Genomic DNA, 15450 nt, shown 5'->3' on the forward strand with positions numbered 1-15450 from the left:
GCATCCAGACCCTCGGCCAGACCGTCCCTGCGACGACTGAAGAAGCGGGGCACTTTGGCGTTGCCACTCGTGGCCATCAGGTCCATCAGGGGCTGCCCCCAAGCCTGCACTATCAACTGAAACGCCACGGCGCCGAGACACCACTCTCCTGGATCCAGGAAGTGACGACTGAGGAAGTCCACCTGAACATTTTCTACCCCGGCTATGTGAGAGGCCGAGAGGTCCAGAAGATGAGACTCCGCCCAAACCATGAGCCGAGCCGCCTCCTGCGCCACCTGAGTGCTCTTGGTGCCCCCCTGACGATTGACATAAGCCACCGCCGTGGCATTGTCCGACAGGACTCTGACCGACTTGCCCAACAAAAGGGAGTAGAAAGCTAACAGCGCCAGACCGCCAGGACCGCTCTGGTCTCCAACACGTTGATCGACCAGGAGGCCTCCTCCGTGGACCAGGTGCCCTGAGCTGAGTGACCCAAACACTGAGCCCCCCAACCGAGGAGACTCGCATCCGTAAGGAGCACCGTCCACTGCGGAAGATCCAGACCCACCCCCTGAACCAGGTGAGGGGTCCGGAGCCACCAACGCAGACTGCAGCGCGCCATGCCTCGCAGGGGAACCGGAACATCCAACCCGTGCCTCTGGGGAGACCACCTCCGGAGCAGAGCATACTGGAGAGGACGCATGTGGGCCCGCGCCCACCTCACCACGTCCAGGGACGCCGCCATCGACCCCAAGACTTGGAGGAAATCTCGCGCCCGAGGACACCGGGACGCCAAAAGTAGGCGAATCTGAGACTACAATTTGCTCACCCGGGCCTCTGGAAGGAAGACCTTCCCCAAGGAGGTGTCAAACAGAACCCCAAGGTACTCCAGACGCTGAGCCGGGACCAACCGACTCTTGGAAAGGTTGACCACCCAGCCCAGCGACCGGAGAAACTCCACCACCCGAGCCGTAACCCGGGAGCTCTCCTGCAACGACTTTGCCCGAATCAACCAGTCGTCCAGGTAGGGGTGTACCAGGATGCCCTCCGACCGCAAGGCTGCCACGACGACCACCATCACCTTGGTGAACGTCCGCGGAGCCGTGGCCAGACCAAAGGGAAGCGCACAGAACTGATAGTGCTGACCCAAGATCGCAAAGCGAAGGAAGCGCTGATGAGAGGCCCGAATGGGAACATGCAAGTAGGCCTCCGTCAGATCGAGAGAAGTGAGAAACTCCCCCGGCTGAACCGCCAGAATGACCGACCGCAGAGTTTCCATGCAGAAAGAGAATCTTGAGAGCCCTGTTGACCCCTTTCAAATCCAGGATGGGCCAAAAGGTCCCCTCCTTCTTGGGCACCACAAAGTAAATGGAGTACCTGCCGGTGCCCCACTCCGGAGGGGGCACCGGAACAACTGCCTTGAGATCTAGCAAGCGCTGAAGGGTCTGGCGAAAAGCCTGCGTCTTCCAAGGAGTCTGACATGGAGAGGCGAGGAAAAGGTCCGGCAGAGAGCGGGCGAACTCCAGGGCATAACCGTCCCGCACCACCTCCAGGACCCACTGATCGGACGTGATCTCGGCCCATTTGGGGAAAAAATCACGCAGCCGGGCCCCCACCGGAACCAAAGAGGGCGCCGGCAAGGAGTCATTGTGCAGGACTGGAAGCGGGGGAACCGGCGGAGGGATTCCCTGCCCCCCGACGGGCCCCCCGAAAGGGCTGCATGTGCTGGAAGAACCGACCCCGGGAAAACCCTGGAGCCGGGAAAGAAGCAGCCCCACGCCCAGGGCGATACTTGCGAAACTCCCGCAAACGCCCCTGGGCAGCGGCACCCCGAGACGCAGGGCGGGCACGGTCCTCAGGCAGACGGGGCACCTTTGAGTCCGTCAGAGTCTGAATCAACTTATCCAATTCCTCCCCAAACAAAAAAGACCCCCGAAAGGGAAATTTAGTAAGCTTAGCTTTGGACGCAGCATCCGCCGACCAAGCGCGCAGCCACAAAATACGCCGCGCGGTCACGCCAAAGGCCATAGACTTAGCCGAGATCCACACCAAGTCATAAAGTGCATCTGAGAGGAACGAGGCAGCCATCTCAATCTTCGCCACCTCCTGATCCACCAAAGACCAGTCATCAGACTCCCGATCCAGGACACGCTCAGCTCACCGAAACACGGCGCGAGCGACCAGCCCCCCACAAATAGCCGCCTGGACCCCAAAGGCAGAGACCTGAAAATCTTGCTTAAGGATGTTCTCCAACTTGCGCTCCTCAGAGTCCCGCAAGGCAGAATCGCCCTCAACAGGCACGGTATGCTGCTTAGAAATCGCCGAGACCACCGCGTCTACGACTGGCGATGCTAAAGTAGCCCGATCCCCCTCTGGGATGGGATACAAACGAGCCATGCTGCGCGCCAAACGAAACGGCGCCTCCGGCGTTTTCCACTGTTCCAGTATAATATCCCGAATATCCTGATGCATAGGAAAAAAGCGGGAAACGGAACGGATCCCCCGTAGCAGAGGGTCCCCCACACTGTGGCGGGGCCGGTACCTGTACTCCAGCGGGGCCGGTCCACGCTCACCTCAGAGCTCCTTCTGCGTGCTTCCCATAAAGGAAGGAAGTCCTGCTGAACGACATTCTTGCATAATCAAAATAAACAGGCAAAAAGAAAATCAGAGTCAATTTAATTGTTCTGGTGATGACCACTTTATTGCGTGGTAGATTGCTGGGAACAAACTTGTAGTTAGTCCAACTTCCCAAGTAGCAAGAATCACATTAACAAAAATTATATCACCGACCAACAGGTCTAGGTTTCCAGCCGTCATCTACATGCTGACGGTACGGGAAAATAAAAATAAACCAAAAAGAGTTGCTGTCTTTACATTCAGACTAACAACACCTCTTACTGTTAGCACTATCGATGGCTTTTGTGCACAAGCCTCTTTGTTATGAAGGCTTGAGCCCCAACCAGCTCAAAGGGAGTTGGTGGGGGAGGGGAAGTAAGTGAATCCACTAATTTACTTTTCTGTAACACAGAATGCCACTAATGGCCCCACAATCCCAACCAGTATGGACAGTGGATTCTCCCCAAACATTACTTCCCTCTCACACTCTCAAAACAGTAACAGTCCCAGCCAGCTCAACTTGGCTGGAAACTTTAAAGCTCAAAAAGAAAAACGTTTTTTTTTTTTCCTCTTCCTGCTTCCCTCAAGCAGGACAGCACCAGCCAGCACAAGTTCCCAATCAACTCATAAAGGCAAGCACCCTTTCCTAAGCAGTCCCAAAAACATACACAATGGATTAATAAACCCCAAACTTCCCAGCCCTGCCACTTAGCTGACTTCCATCCAGGTGTCTTCAGGCAGACTGGGAGTTTCCATGCAGTCCATAGGCTCTGGCTTGGCTGGCTGGCTGGCCACAGGGTCAATGTCTGTTTCCTGCATTTCGATATCCTGGTTTACAGGAGAACAGCCTGGATAGACCTCTTCCTGTGCTGGCCCAGAGTGAACTGCCCTTCTCCTCCTAAGAGCAGCCTCTAAAGTGTTCACCCGCCCACACCCTGCTCTCTGAGGGGGAGGAGCTGCCTGTACAGTTTGCCTAGGTTTTCTCGGCTTGCTGATTATCTCCCTCAGCTGAGAGTTGGAGGAGGGAGGGAGGTCCCAAGGAGACTGCCCAGGGCCATTCTCTTCACTTTCCTCTCCTCCCTCACAATCAGCATTTTCCAGTTTAAAGGGGAATGCAGCTATTTCCCTTCTCCTGGTCACAACCCTATCCCCATGATTCGCTCTCTGTATGACTGGGCTGGCTTTAGTGGGAGCCAAACCCGGTACAGGCAGAGCATCGGGGATAGGATTGTGACAACACGCGGAGTCTCCGGCGGCGCATCCTCAAAACGCAACACCGAAGAAACCTGTTGAATCAGGTCCGGCAGCTCATCTCTCTGAAAAAGGTGCACGACGGACACCTCTTCGCCGGAGGACGGGAAACCCGACAACCCGCCGCCAGCGGCCGTCCCCTCGAGAGGGTCCTGAAAATCCTCAGAAGGGTCCAGGTCCTCATCCAGACCGACACGTTCCTCCGACCATAAATCCTCGTCCCACGACACCCGCGGACGCTTGGACAAGGGAAGAGGAGGAGGGGACGCCACAACAGACGAGAGAGGCAAAGCCGCAGGGAGCGCGGAGGAAACCCCACTCCCCGAAACCCCCTGGGCGCATCCGGGACCCCCAGCCGCCTGAAAATAGGCTCTGCACAAAGAAAAAAAGAAATCAGGAGAAAACCCCCCCGAGGGTCCCAAGGGACTCCCTGCCACAGCAGGGGACCCAGCAGAAACCTGCCCCTGTTTTGTCAATACAGGGGGAAGGTCACCTGAGGTGGAAGACAAAATGGAGGGGCCAGACTGAGAAGATGGCGACTTTCCTGCCAAAAAAGCTCCCTCCATAGCCTGTAGCGGCTGAGAAACCTGAACAGTCTCAGCCGCTAAAACAGACAAGCCGGCATCAGCTGTCAAAACATCAGCTGAGAGGGAATCCCCAACAACCCGACCGTCGGCGACTCGGGGAATCCCTCCGTGGGCGGTTGGGGAAGACCTGGCTTCCCCACTGCTCCCAGCCGACTTGCGAGGCACCATCGGCGGGGAGCTCTGGGTGCCTGCAGCCGCTGCCGACGGAGCTCCTCCACCGCACCGGCCTGAACACCGCTTGCACAGGCCGGCCGCGAGTGCCTCGCTTCTGGAGCACAATGAGCACTTTTTCCCTTTAGAAGTGCTCATTGCTCCATACGCGACCTAGCTATAAAAAAGTGCCGGTTAGATGAAAAAATACAGTTTTCTTAAAGGGAAACAACCCTCCAGACCAGCACTACCTCAGGATTTTTTTTTTTTTTTTTTTACAGAACAGACTCCACAGGCTCTCTAAGCAATATGCCTTGCTTGATTTAGGGGGCAAGGCTTACTGCTGAGGCTCCTCTAAAAAAATGTGGGGAGGTGGAGGAAGTGGGGGGAGGGACCCCGCTCGAGACCCGCCGGGTTTGACACCCCCGAGGTCGGACGAACCCCCAAACAGGGCCCGCCCAAGTTCCGTCTGGCTAAAAACAGGGACTATAAACCCCTTAAACAAATTCCAACAGCCCTACCAAGGGAGATGGGTACAGATCACATCAACACCTGCTGGAGACTGAAAGAAGACTGAGGGAAATAGAGAAGGGAGGATAGTATATACTGTCCAACAGTTTTGTTTTCAGTCTCCACCTGCTGGTCATGATTGGATATATACCCATTTGTAAAGATTAACCTCTACTGGTCTGGAGAGTGCTAAAGAATGATTCTTAGGGCTCCTTTTACTAAGGTGCACTAAACATTTTAGCGTGCGCTAAATATTAGTGCATGCTAACCACGTGCTAAATGCTAATGCATGCATGTTAGTGTATGGATGCATTATTGTTTAACACACATGTAAATTTAGCGCGCACTAAAACACTTAGCGCACCTTAGTAAAACGGGGTAAGTCTGACTGTTCTTTTTTCTTGATTATAAGCTTAACAGCCTAGCATGCTGGAAACTTTTTTTTTTTTTTTTTTTTTAGATTATTCTGCTATCATTAACTAGTTTTGGAGGTCAGCTTATTGTTTTATATTTCAACAGTGACACCTGCCTCATGCCTTCTGCATGATTCATCAATATTTTGGGATGAACAAGAGCTACTTAGAAATCCTTGTTTGCATGAAACATAATACAAAATACCATCTGATTTCTTGTTATGTAGAAAGAGAACTGTCGGCCTGATGGACGGGAACTGGGAGAATTCAGACCCACCACAGTAAACATCGGTAAGAGATGGGATACTTGGAGGGTTCATTTTCTTGCAAGTTCTGCTTGTAGGACAGGTTCGATTTTAAATCAAATCTGTTTAAACAGCTAGTGAGGAATAATTTATACTCATAAATGTGGAATTTTAAAAGAGCTCTGCATTTTTATTAACTGTGTTAAAATGATAGCACCATAAAGAATTATGCTTTTGTTCAGACATGAGAATACAAATAGAAACTTGAGAAGGCTATGGCAGGAAGACAGGCAGTCTGGATTTTTAAAAAAAAATAGTATGACAGAAGAATATTTACAGACATGAAAGTCTTGCATGTTCAGACATGCTTTTAGAGCAGGAGCACTTCTAATGGTGTTTCATTTGGGCAATTAGGCCTTGCATTTCTTTGTTATACTGTTTGCATTTTGTATGTATGCTTTGTTTTATCCATAGGTATGAGAACTTTATTAAGCTATTCCCATGCCTGCTGTCATGATAGGTTTTTCTTCCTACAGTCACTTATTTTCAAAACATATTGACATCTTAAAAGGCTGAAATAGATGTCCATGTGCTTGAAACATTCATAGTACTGGTTTGGGAGCTTTCAAAAACCTTAAAACACTAGTATGTGCTGAGTGAAGTAATACTGAGGCTCTAAGCCTTCTTGGGTGTACATTTCGGATTAAAGGGGGAAATAAGCATGGCTTCTTTTACTTCAGAATTTAAGGTACTTTATTACCATAGGTATCTTGGTCAACATGCACCGCTGAGCCTCTCACCACTATTAGTTTCCTGCACTATGTGTTTCAATCTTGTGAAGACATTTTCAGTTTTCTGTGGGCACCTTGTGGACCATAGATTAGGAACTAATGGTCTTGTTTCACTTTCCAAGTTGGTATGGTATTTGTCAAAACTTCTATATTTAGCATAAGAAGAATGATTGTGTATAGGTGGCATGCTAATATAACTTCAGAATTGGTAGGATGCAATCTCTTTCATGCATATTCATTTGGCTATCCTGAAAAGCTGACCGTTTTGGCTCTCAGGACTGGGAGTGAAGACCAAGGCTCTAGCCTGTAACTACTACTCTCCCTTTTCTTCTTCTTGGCTCACTAATCATAGGCTGCTTGATTTTATAGTCTACTCTTGTTGGCTTTCAGGTTCAATCACAACTGCGGACGGCTCTTGTCTAGTGAAGCTTGGAAGTACCACCATTCTTTGCGGCATTAAAGCGGTACGATTGTGGTGTCCGCCTTTCATGAGTCAGAAATGACCAAGAAGTTTAATGGAGCACAGCTAATTTAGAAAAGTGCCTTACCATCACGGATTTTGATAAAACTTTGTAGGCTGAATCTTATATGACTCAAACTAATTTTGGTAAAGTTTAAGATTCGCCTGTGGAATACTTGTGGAGATATAGCTTTTTGTTTGATACCATACTACAACCATGTACAGTATCCCTGTAAAATTTTCACAACTTTGAGTCAAAATATTTCCTTTGTTATATAAGCAAAACAAATGAAAAATTTGTGATCTTATACAACTTTTTTTAAGATCTATTCAATGGAACTAAGATGGATTTTCTTTTTATTAAATTGACGTACATAAAAAAACCTCAGAGTGAGCCAAAAAAGGACACGCTAAAAAATTTCAAAGTTTAGCCTTCTGTGATTCCTGTAATAATGAAGCTATCCCCCTAAAAGTTTGTCTATTTTTTGACATGATTTTATTCTCAAATATGATTCAACTTTTAAGCTAACCTTGTTACTTTACAATTTCTCTTAAAATTTTGTGATTTTTTTTTTTTTTTTTTAAATGTCAAAAAGGTTTCACCAGCTTTTACGAAAAAGTCATCTGGAAAAAAAATTTGAACCAACTCTTTTAGAGCATGTTTCAAACCCCATGAAAAAAGTGGTTTTGTTTTTCCAATGCCAGCAAATAATGCCAAAAAATAAGGGTCAATGTTTAACAAGCTACTGTAGACTTATAGGGCTCCTTTTACAAAGGTGCGCTAGGGCCTTAACGCGGGCAGTAGCGTGCGTTAAATTCCTGAGCGCGCTAGCCACTACCGCCTCCTTTTTAGGAGGCAATAGATTTTTGGATAGCGCGCGGTAATTTTGTCCGTGTGCTAAAAACCAGGCCAGAGCTTCTGATAAGGATGCTATAATGCTGGACTTGAGAATATTGCAACTGCTCCTTGCTTATTATATTGCTTTCATTTACAATAATGAATTGTGGATTGGCAACATTGTTGAAGTATCGATAGAAGAAAATGATGCCTTTATAAAGTTATATGGCCCTGCTAATTCATTTTACTGGCCTGAAAGACAAGACATTTCTTGGGCACTGGACCATCTCGTTTCCATGCTCTCTGCTCCATTAGTTACATCATCAGGACAATATCAGTTTTCAGTAACTATTTTGGCAAATCTGGCTCTTAAATTCAATAAAATGCAATGAAGGAATAAAGACAGAACTTCGGCTTGGGAACCAATAGAAGATACTTTAGGCTTGGGAACCTAGGTTAAGCTGCCCAGTCATTGACTTGGGAACCAGACAGATACCAGTTCAAGGTTTTGGAGCCTCAATGAAGAAACCAAAACTGCAGATTTGGGAACCTGAACCAAGAGACCCACCCGTGGCTGGTATTGCATGGTTATCAAATGCAATGAAATATTTTCCTTATAAAATGCAAAAGAACAGTCATATAACAAGTACAACTTGATACCATATTTGGATGTTAATGTATGTATGCCTTTACCACAGAAACTTCTATGACTTTGACCCTTATTTTCAGGCACAGTTTGCTTGCTTTGGAAAAACAAAACCAACTTTTTCAGGGGATTTGAAACAATCTGTTTCTAATAGAGCTGGTTCAAAATATTTCTAGATGACTCTTTTGCAAAAGCTGGTTGAAATACCCCATTTTTTATGCTTTTTGAAAAATCACAAAATTTAGGGCTCCTTTTACAAAGGTGTGTTAGGGCCTTAACGTGTGGTAGTTTTTCGGATAGCGCGTACTAATCCGGTGCATGCGCTAAAAACACTAGCGCACCTTTGTAAAAGGAGCCCATAAAATCAAATTTTAAAGTAACAAAATTAGCTAATAAGTTGAAATCGTATATTTGAGAACAAAGTCATGTCACAAAATAGCAGACAAAATTTTAGGATAGCTTCATTATTACAGGAGACACAGAAGAATAAATTTTGAAATTTTTTTAGTGCATCCATTTTTTGGCTAATTTTGAGGCTTTTTTATGTTTGCCAATTAAAAAAAATGAAAATCTGCATTAGATCCATTGAATAGGTCATAAAGAGCTATATAAGATCACCAAGTTTCATTTGTTTTGTTTATATAACCAAGGAAATATTTTGATTTGAAGTTGCCAAAATTGTGCAGGGATACTGTACAAAGAGCTATATCTCCACAAGTTGCTGTTCACTATGCCCAGAGGCTCATTTAGGAGAGAGGATTTTTGCAGAAACCTTTTTCATCCATACTTGTGTTCATAATCATCACACACCCAATACTCGGGACCCCTGAGAAAGGCTATTAAAGCCAAAACACGGACCGTGTTGGGTCCACACTATTGTTGCTTCATGTGAATGAACTTGTATCCTACATATATCCAATAAACTTTATTAAGATTGCTCTTCTATGTGGATGAGTGTGTATCTTACAAGAACCTAACTCACACTTGCATTAAGAACATCTATTCCACAGCTTTTTTTTGGATCCTAGTTTACCAGTGAAAAGGTGTGGTGGCTTTGTTAGTCCACTCTTCAAGGTAATATGTAGAAATAAGACAAAAACATAAAGGAAAAAATTAATACCTTTTTTATTGGACTAACTTAAATTAAAAAAAAAAAATTAAAAAGGTAGTTTTTTTAATTTTATGCTTTTGTTAAATTTTTCAAGATTTTGGGTCATGTAAGATTCAGCACACAAAGTTTCATCAAAATCTGTGATGGTGAGCTGGGGAGTCCTAGGCCACTTGATATAGAATGACCCTAAGGGGCCCTTTTAGTGAGCTGCGCTAGTAAATGGGTTTACCATATATACTTGAATATAAACCAAGGTAACCTTTTGCCCCCCAAAAAGGAGGAAAAAAGATTGACACAAATATAAACTGGGAGGGGGGAGAGGTGTTTAATATTCAAGTGCCCTGCCAGGCTCTGCACCCTGTTCCCCCTCCCTTCCTGCCCTGTATACTGTCCACTCTCCCTCCCTCCTGATGCCATACAGGCTTCCCCTGTGTACCTTTGAAATCCCTGATAGTCCAGTGGTGGGCCCGGGATATCAGGGATCCCTCCTGTCCCAGCCGACTGCAATGACTTTTAACTCCCTCTGCCTCCCCCCCATTCCTTTTGAAATTGAGGCAGCCATTCAGCTAGCAGCTTAGCACGGGGCAGGAGCATGGGAAGACCACTCCTTCTCTAGACCAGTGGTTCCCAACTCTGTCCTGGAGGACAACTAGGCCAGTTGGGTTTTCAGGATAGCCCTAATGATATGCATGGAGCAGATTTGCATGCCTGACACCTCCATTATATGCAAATCTCTCTCATGCATATTCATTAGGGCTATCCTGAAAACCCGACTGGCCTGGTGGTCCTCCAGGACAGGGTTGGGAATCACTGCTCTAGACCACTTCTCGACCACCAGGGATTTGAAAGGGAGGTGGGGGGATCTAAAGGTCATCGCAGTTGGCCAGGACAGGAACGAGAGGGATCCCTCCTGTCCTGGACCACCAGGGATTTCAAAGGTACGTGGTGGAGGTTAAAGGGAGTTAAAAACCATTGCAGTTGGTCAGGACAGGAGGTGGGAGGGATAGCTCCTGTTCCGGATCACCAGGTCTTACGGCAGGCCCGCTGGAGGCCTGCAACAGGTCCTGGTTGGGGGGGCAGGTGGACGCTGACCTGGATATAAGTCAAGACCCTCATTTTTGGGCCATTTTTTGGCCCAAAAACTTGGCTTATAGTTGAGTATATACGGTAATGTGAGATTTTTCCATATGCTATGTCCATTTCTAGAGCGGCCCCTTTGATGATTAATAGTAGTTATTGTGCTAGAGTGACCTTGTCAGCTGTTCGATCTTTCTAACAATAGGTCGGTTGTTGCTTTTAAGCTGAATAAATATCATTTTATCTCATAAGAACATAAGCATTGCCTCTGCTGGGTCAGACCAGAGGTCCATCATGCCCAGCAGTCCGCTCACGTGGCGGCCCATCCGGTCCAGGACCTGTATAGTATTTTTCTATCTATACCCTTCTATCCCTTTTTCCTTCAGGAAATTATCTAATCCCTTCTTGAACTCTCTCTTTGGTGAAGGTGTCTTTCCTATTTAAGACATAAAATACAATTTAAAAAATTACATTTTAACCAATGTAATGCATGCCTTTTAATGTTTTAGGGATGTAACAAGTTTAAACTGTTATTTCTATTATATGAATATTTTACTGTGCTGTTCAAATATGTGAATTACTCACATTATATTATCAGCATAAATTAATTTGCCTATTTTCAAGTTTACATCACCATTATTATAATTGTGTATTATGAAGACATTTGGTCATTTTATTACTATTATGCTATTACTGAAATACAGATTGTCAGTGGTACATTGCCTTGGGTAAGCTTGTGCATTAAAAGTGGTTAATAAATCTTAATAAATGAAATATACATGTTTGCATTACCTCATCCTTCCTGAACTATAGTAGTTGTGCCAACAGGGGCTCCCCTCCCCCCCACTTTATTTGCTTAGCAGCCTAGTAGGGACTCTGTTCAACAGTACAGCTCTCAGGTAGTTGGTAGCTATTCATCTAAGTGGAATCTGTGGTAAGTCTTGTTTTAGACCTCAGTTTGAAGAGCTCTTAGCCCCTCCATCGGTTTTAGATGCAATTTGCAAACCATGCTTAAGTGACTAAGTTCTATACATACACTTCTTGATGTGTTACAGGAGTTTTCAGCACCCCCAGCAGATGCACCCAATAAAGGCTATATCGGTGAGCAACATTTATACACTTCTGGATGGTATTTAGGTAGATGAAGATGAGAGACAGACTCACGTATATGTTTGGCCTAAGAACCACTTGGATAGTTTGGTTACTCTGAAAAGCAGACGGTAATTATCCCAGGACAAGCAGGCAGGTATTCTCACTAGTGGGTGATGTCATCCGGCAGAGCCCCGATACGGACGTCTCACAAGCATATTTTGCTTGAAGAAACTCAGAAGTTTCGAGATGCCCGCACCGCGCATGCGCCAGTGCTTTCCCGCCCGATGCTCCGGGCGTGTCTCCTCAGTTCTTTTCTTTCCGCAGAGCTGAGAAGTTTTACTTCAATTCTATGCTGATCGAATTCCCGTTTTTTGCCTTCTATTGCCGCGGTTTTGAGTTATTTTACTCTTTATCGTGTGTTTTTCTTTCTTTGGTTTCTTTTTTAAAAAAAAAAAAAAAAATTTCTTCCGGCAATTTGACGGGGCGGCCGCGTGGCTCAGGCCCCGCTCCTTCGATCTTGCGGCGGAGCTTTTTCGGCCTATGTCCCGGCCAATTACCGGTTTAAAAAAGTGTAGCAAGTGCCAGCGCGCGATTTCGCTGACGGACCCGCATCGACGCTGCCTGCAGTGTCTTGGTCCAGAACATTTCCCGAAATCGTGCCGGCCTTGTTCCACTCTCACAAGCGCGTGCGTTCAAGCGTCGCTATTTTTTGTGGGAGTCGATGTTCAAGATGGAAGCTGCGAAGGAACCCTCAGCTTCGACTTCGGCTGGTGCTTCGCCTGTTTCTGCGAAGCCCTCCACCATTCCTGCTACGCCGGGTCTCCTGAAGCCGGCTTCGTTTGTTCCGGTTTCGGCCCCGCCTGCGGCTCCCGTGCCTTCCTCCCTCTCCTCGGATCAGGCACCTCCTCCTCCCATTCCACCAGTGGTTCTTAAAGTGCCGAAAGCTTCCAAGCAAAAGCACTCGACCACGAAGGAGCGCGAAGACCGTACAGGAGGTCCCACTTTAGGTGCAGCTCCCTCCGTGTCGGCTTCGTTGCGGTCCCTTTTGGAAGCTCAGTTTGTCGAGCTCATGCATACCATGGGACCCAAGTTGATTGCCACGATCCAGGGTGACCTCCCGGTTCCGGCTTCGGGGGGCGGACCACCCCCTCCTCTTCCTCCTCGCCGGTTGCTCTCGCTGCTTAACAAGGAGGAGCAGCAGCTGGCGGCCGGTCCCTCGAGGCGGGCCTCCTTTAGTGACATGCCCCTTTTGGAGCCCATTCCGCCTTCGGACGAGGAGGTGTGGAATCCCCCTTCGGGTAATCGAAGCCCTGGGCATCGCAAATCACAGGAAGTGTTCTTCCGCACTCCTTACCAAGCCTGGACTGCGTCTCGAGAGGCATCCAACCTCCCGCTTCTGCGCTCCACGGCCTCCAGTCCCATCTAGTCCTTGGAGGCGTCTGGGGACCATTCTAAACATCGTCGTTCGAGATCCCCCTCCCGGCACCGAGAGGGGCGTCGATCCAGACATTGTTCACGGCACTCCTCGCGGCATTCTACAGTGTCACCGCAGAAGAAACTGCCGTGAAGGGGGTACTCCTCATCGGATGTGTCTCCTCCGCCGGGACCGGAGTTCGAGGAGCCCTGTGTCTCTTCTTTACCATGTCGATCACAGACCTCGGTGGACCCTGAGGTCTCGACTACATCCAGTCCTTCTCATGGATCTGTGCTGGCGGATCAGCTGTCCTTTTCCTCCTTTCTCAGGCAGATGGCGGATGACCTGGACATTACCTTGGACTCCAGTTCTCGGTACTCCAAGGAATACCTCGACACCATGCATTTGCCTCATCCTCCTGCGGAGTCTCTTCGTCTGCCTCTCCACAAACTTCTTTATCAAACGTTCATGCGATGTTTTGAGACGCCATACTCTATTCCTGCGGTCCCTGGCAAGTTGGATGCACGGTACTGCACGTTTCATCATAAGGTGTTCGAGGGCTCCCAACTCTCTCACCAGTCCCTGCTGGTCGAATCCTCCCTCAAGCGCTCTCATCCGTCCCAGGTGTACGCCTCGGTGCCTCCGGGTCGCGAAGGCAGGACGATGGATAAGTTTGGCAGGAGGGTGTACCAGAACTCGATGATGATAAACAAGAGTTCTCAATTATACTTTTCATTTTGCAACGTATTTGGAGTTCTTCCTGCCTGTGCTTCGGAAGTTTACACCCTACATCGAGTCTCAGGCCCGCTTCGAATTTGAGGAGGTCGTGGCCTTGCTGTCCCAGCTTCGACTACAGTTGATACAATCCTCCTATGATGCCTTCGAACTCTCGGCACGGGGGGCCGCCTGCTCAGTGGCTATGCGTCGCTTGGCATGGCTCCGGACCATAGACATGGACCCGAACCTCCAGGACAGGCTTGCCAATGTTCCTTGTGCAGGGGCGGATTTATTTGACGAGTCCATCGAGAAGGTGACAAAGAAGCTCTTGGACCATGAAAAATCTTTTCAGTCCATTCTTCGGCCCAAGCCTAAGCCGCAGCAGTGTCGGCCTTCTCGGCCGCCCTTGATCTACCAACGGCGTTATGCACCAAGGCAGGCTCCAGCTGCGAGGCAACCATCGAAGAGACAGCCTCCCCAGAAGGCGCAACAAAAGCCTCAGCCTTCTGCTGTCCCCAAGGCTCCTCAGCCTTTTTGACTCTCTCTTAGGGAGCATAACCAACCTCGTTCTGCCATCCCCCGTTTTCCCCATTGGGGGTCGCCTCCATCATTTTTACCTTCGATGGACAGCCATTACCACCGACCTCTGGGTCCTTACCATCATCAGGGAAGGGTATTCTCTTCAATTCCATCGGGTCCCTCCGGACCATCCTCCAAGAGAGTATCCTTCCAACTTGACCCAGACCGCTCTTCTTCTTCAGGAAGCTCAGGCTTTGCTCCGGCTCCGGGCCGTCGAGCCGGTCCCTGTGGACCAACACAACCGGGGGTTTTACTCCCGGTACTTCCTTGTTCCGAAGGAGACGGGCGACCTGCGTCCCATTCTGGACCTCTGGGTCCTCAACAAGTTCCTGGTCAAAGAGCGGTTTCGCATGCTGACCCTTGCTTCGCTCTACCCCCTCCTCGAGCAGAACGACTGGTTATGCTCTCTGGATCTCAAGGAGGCCTACACTCACATTCCAATTCATCCGGCCTCTCGCAAGTTCCTCAGATTTCGGGTGGGACATCTACATCTGCAGTATCGAGTGCTTCCATTCGGCCTGTCCTCGTCTCCCAGAGTCTTCACGAAGTGTCTGGTGGTAGTGGCCACTGCACTCCGGAACCAGGGTCTTCAGGTATTTCCCTACCTCGACGACTGGCTCATCAAGGCCTCCTCGGCTCCAGGAGTCATCTCGGCGACCCCACAATTTGGTTCCTGCAGAGTTTGGGCTTCGAGGTCAACTTTCCCAAATCTCATCTACAGCCTTCTGAATCCCTTCCCTTCATCGGGGCGGTTCTGGATACCATCAAACTCAGAGCATTCCTTCCTCCTCAGCGCCTGGATGCTCTTCTTCATCTTTGCCAGTCGGTGTCTTCTCGCCAGTCCATCTCAGCGAGACACATGATGGTTCTCCTGGACCACATGGCCTCTACAGTGCATGTGACGCCTTTTGCCAGACTTCATCTCAGGATTCCTCAGTGGACCCTGGCTTCTCAATGGACTCAAGTGTCAGACC

At 48.4% G+C, this 15450-nt stretch overlaps 1 protein-coding gene across 1 annotated transcript in view; it reads left to right on the forward strand.

Annotated features, from left to right (window-relative positions):
* The window catches only part of EXOSC8 (exosome component 8), a 55991-nt gene that overhangs the window by 5931 nt on the left and 34610 nt on the right, over nucleotides 1-15450 (forward strand). Inside the window, exons 3-5 of the mRNA XM_033947993.1 lie at nucleotides 5734-5797; nucleotides 6933-7006; nucleotides 11730-11775. Of these exons, the coding sequence (XP_033803884.1) occupies nucleotides 5734-5797; nucleotides 6933-7006; nucleotides 11730-11775 (184 nt within the window). The remainder of the gene's footprint in view (nucleotides 1-5733; nucleotides 5798-6932; nucleotides 7007-11729; nucleotides 11776-15450) is intronic.

The sequence above is a fragment of the Geotrypetes seraphini genome, chromosome 6, assembly GCF_902459505.1.
Source record: "Geotrypetes seraphini chromosome 6, aGeoSer1.1, whole genome shotgun sequence".
In the NCBI taxonomy this organism is placed as follows: Eukaryota; Metazoa; Chordata; class Amphibia; order Gymnophiona; family Dermophiidae; genus Geotrypetes; species Geotrypetes seraphini.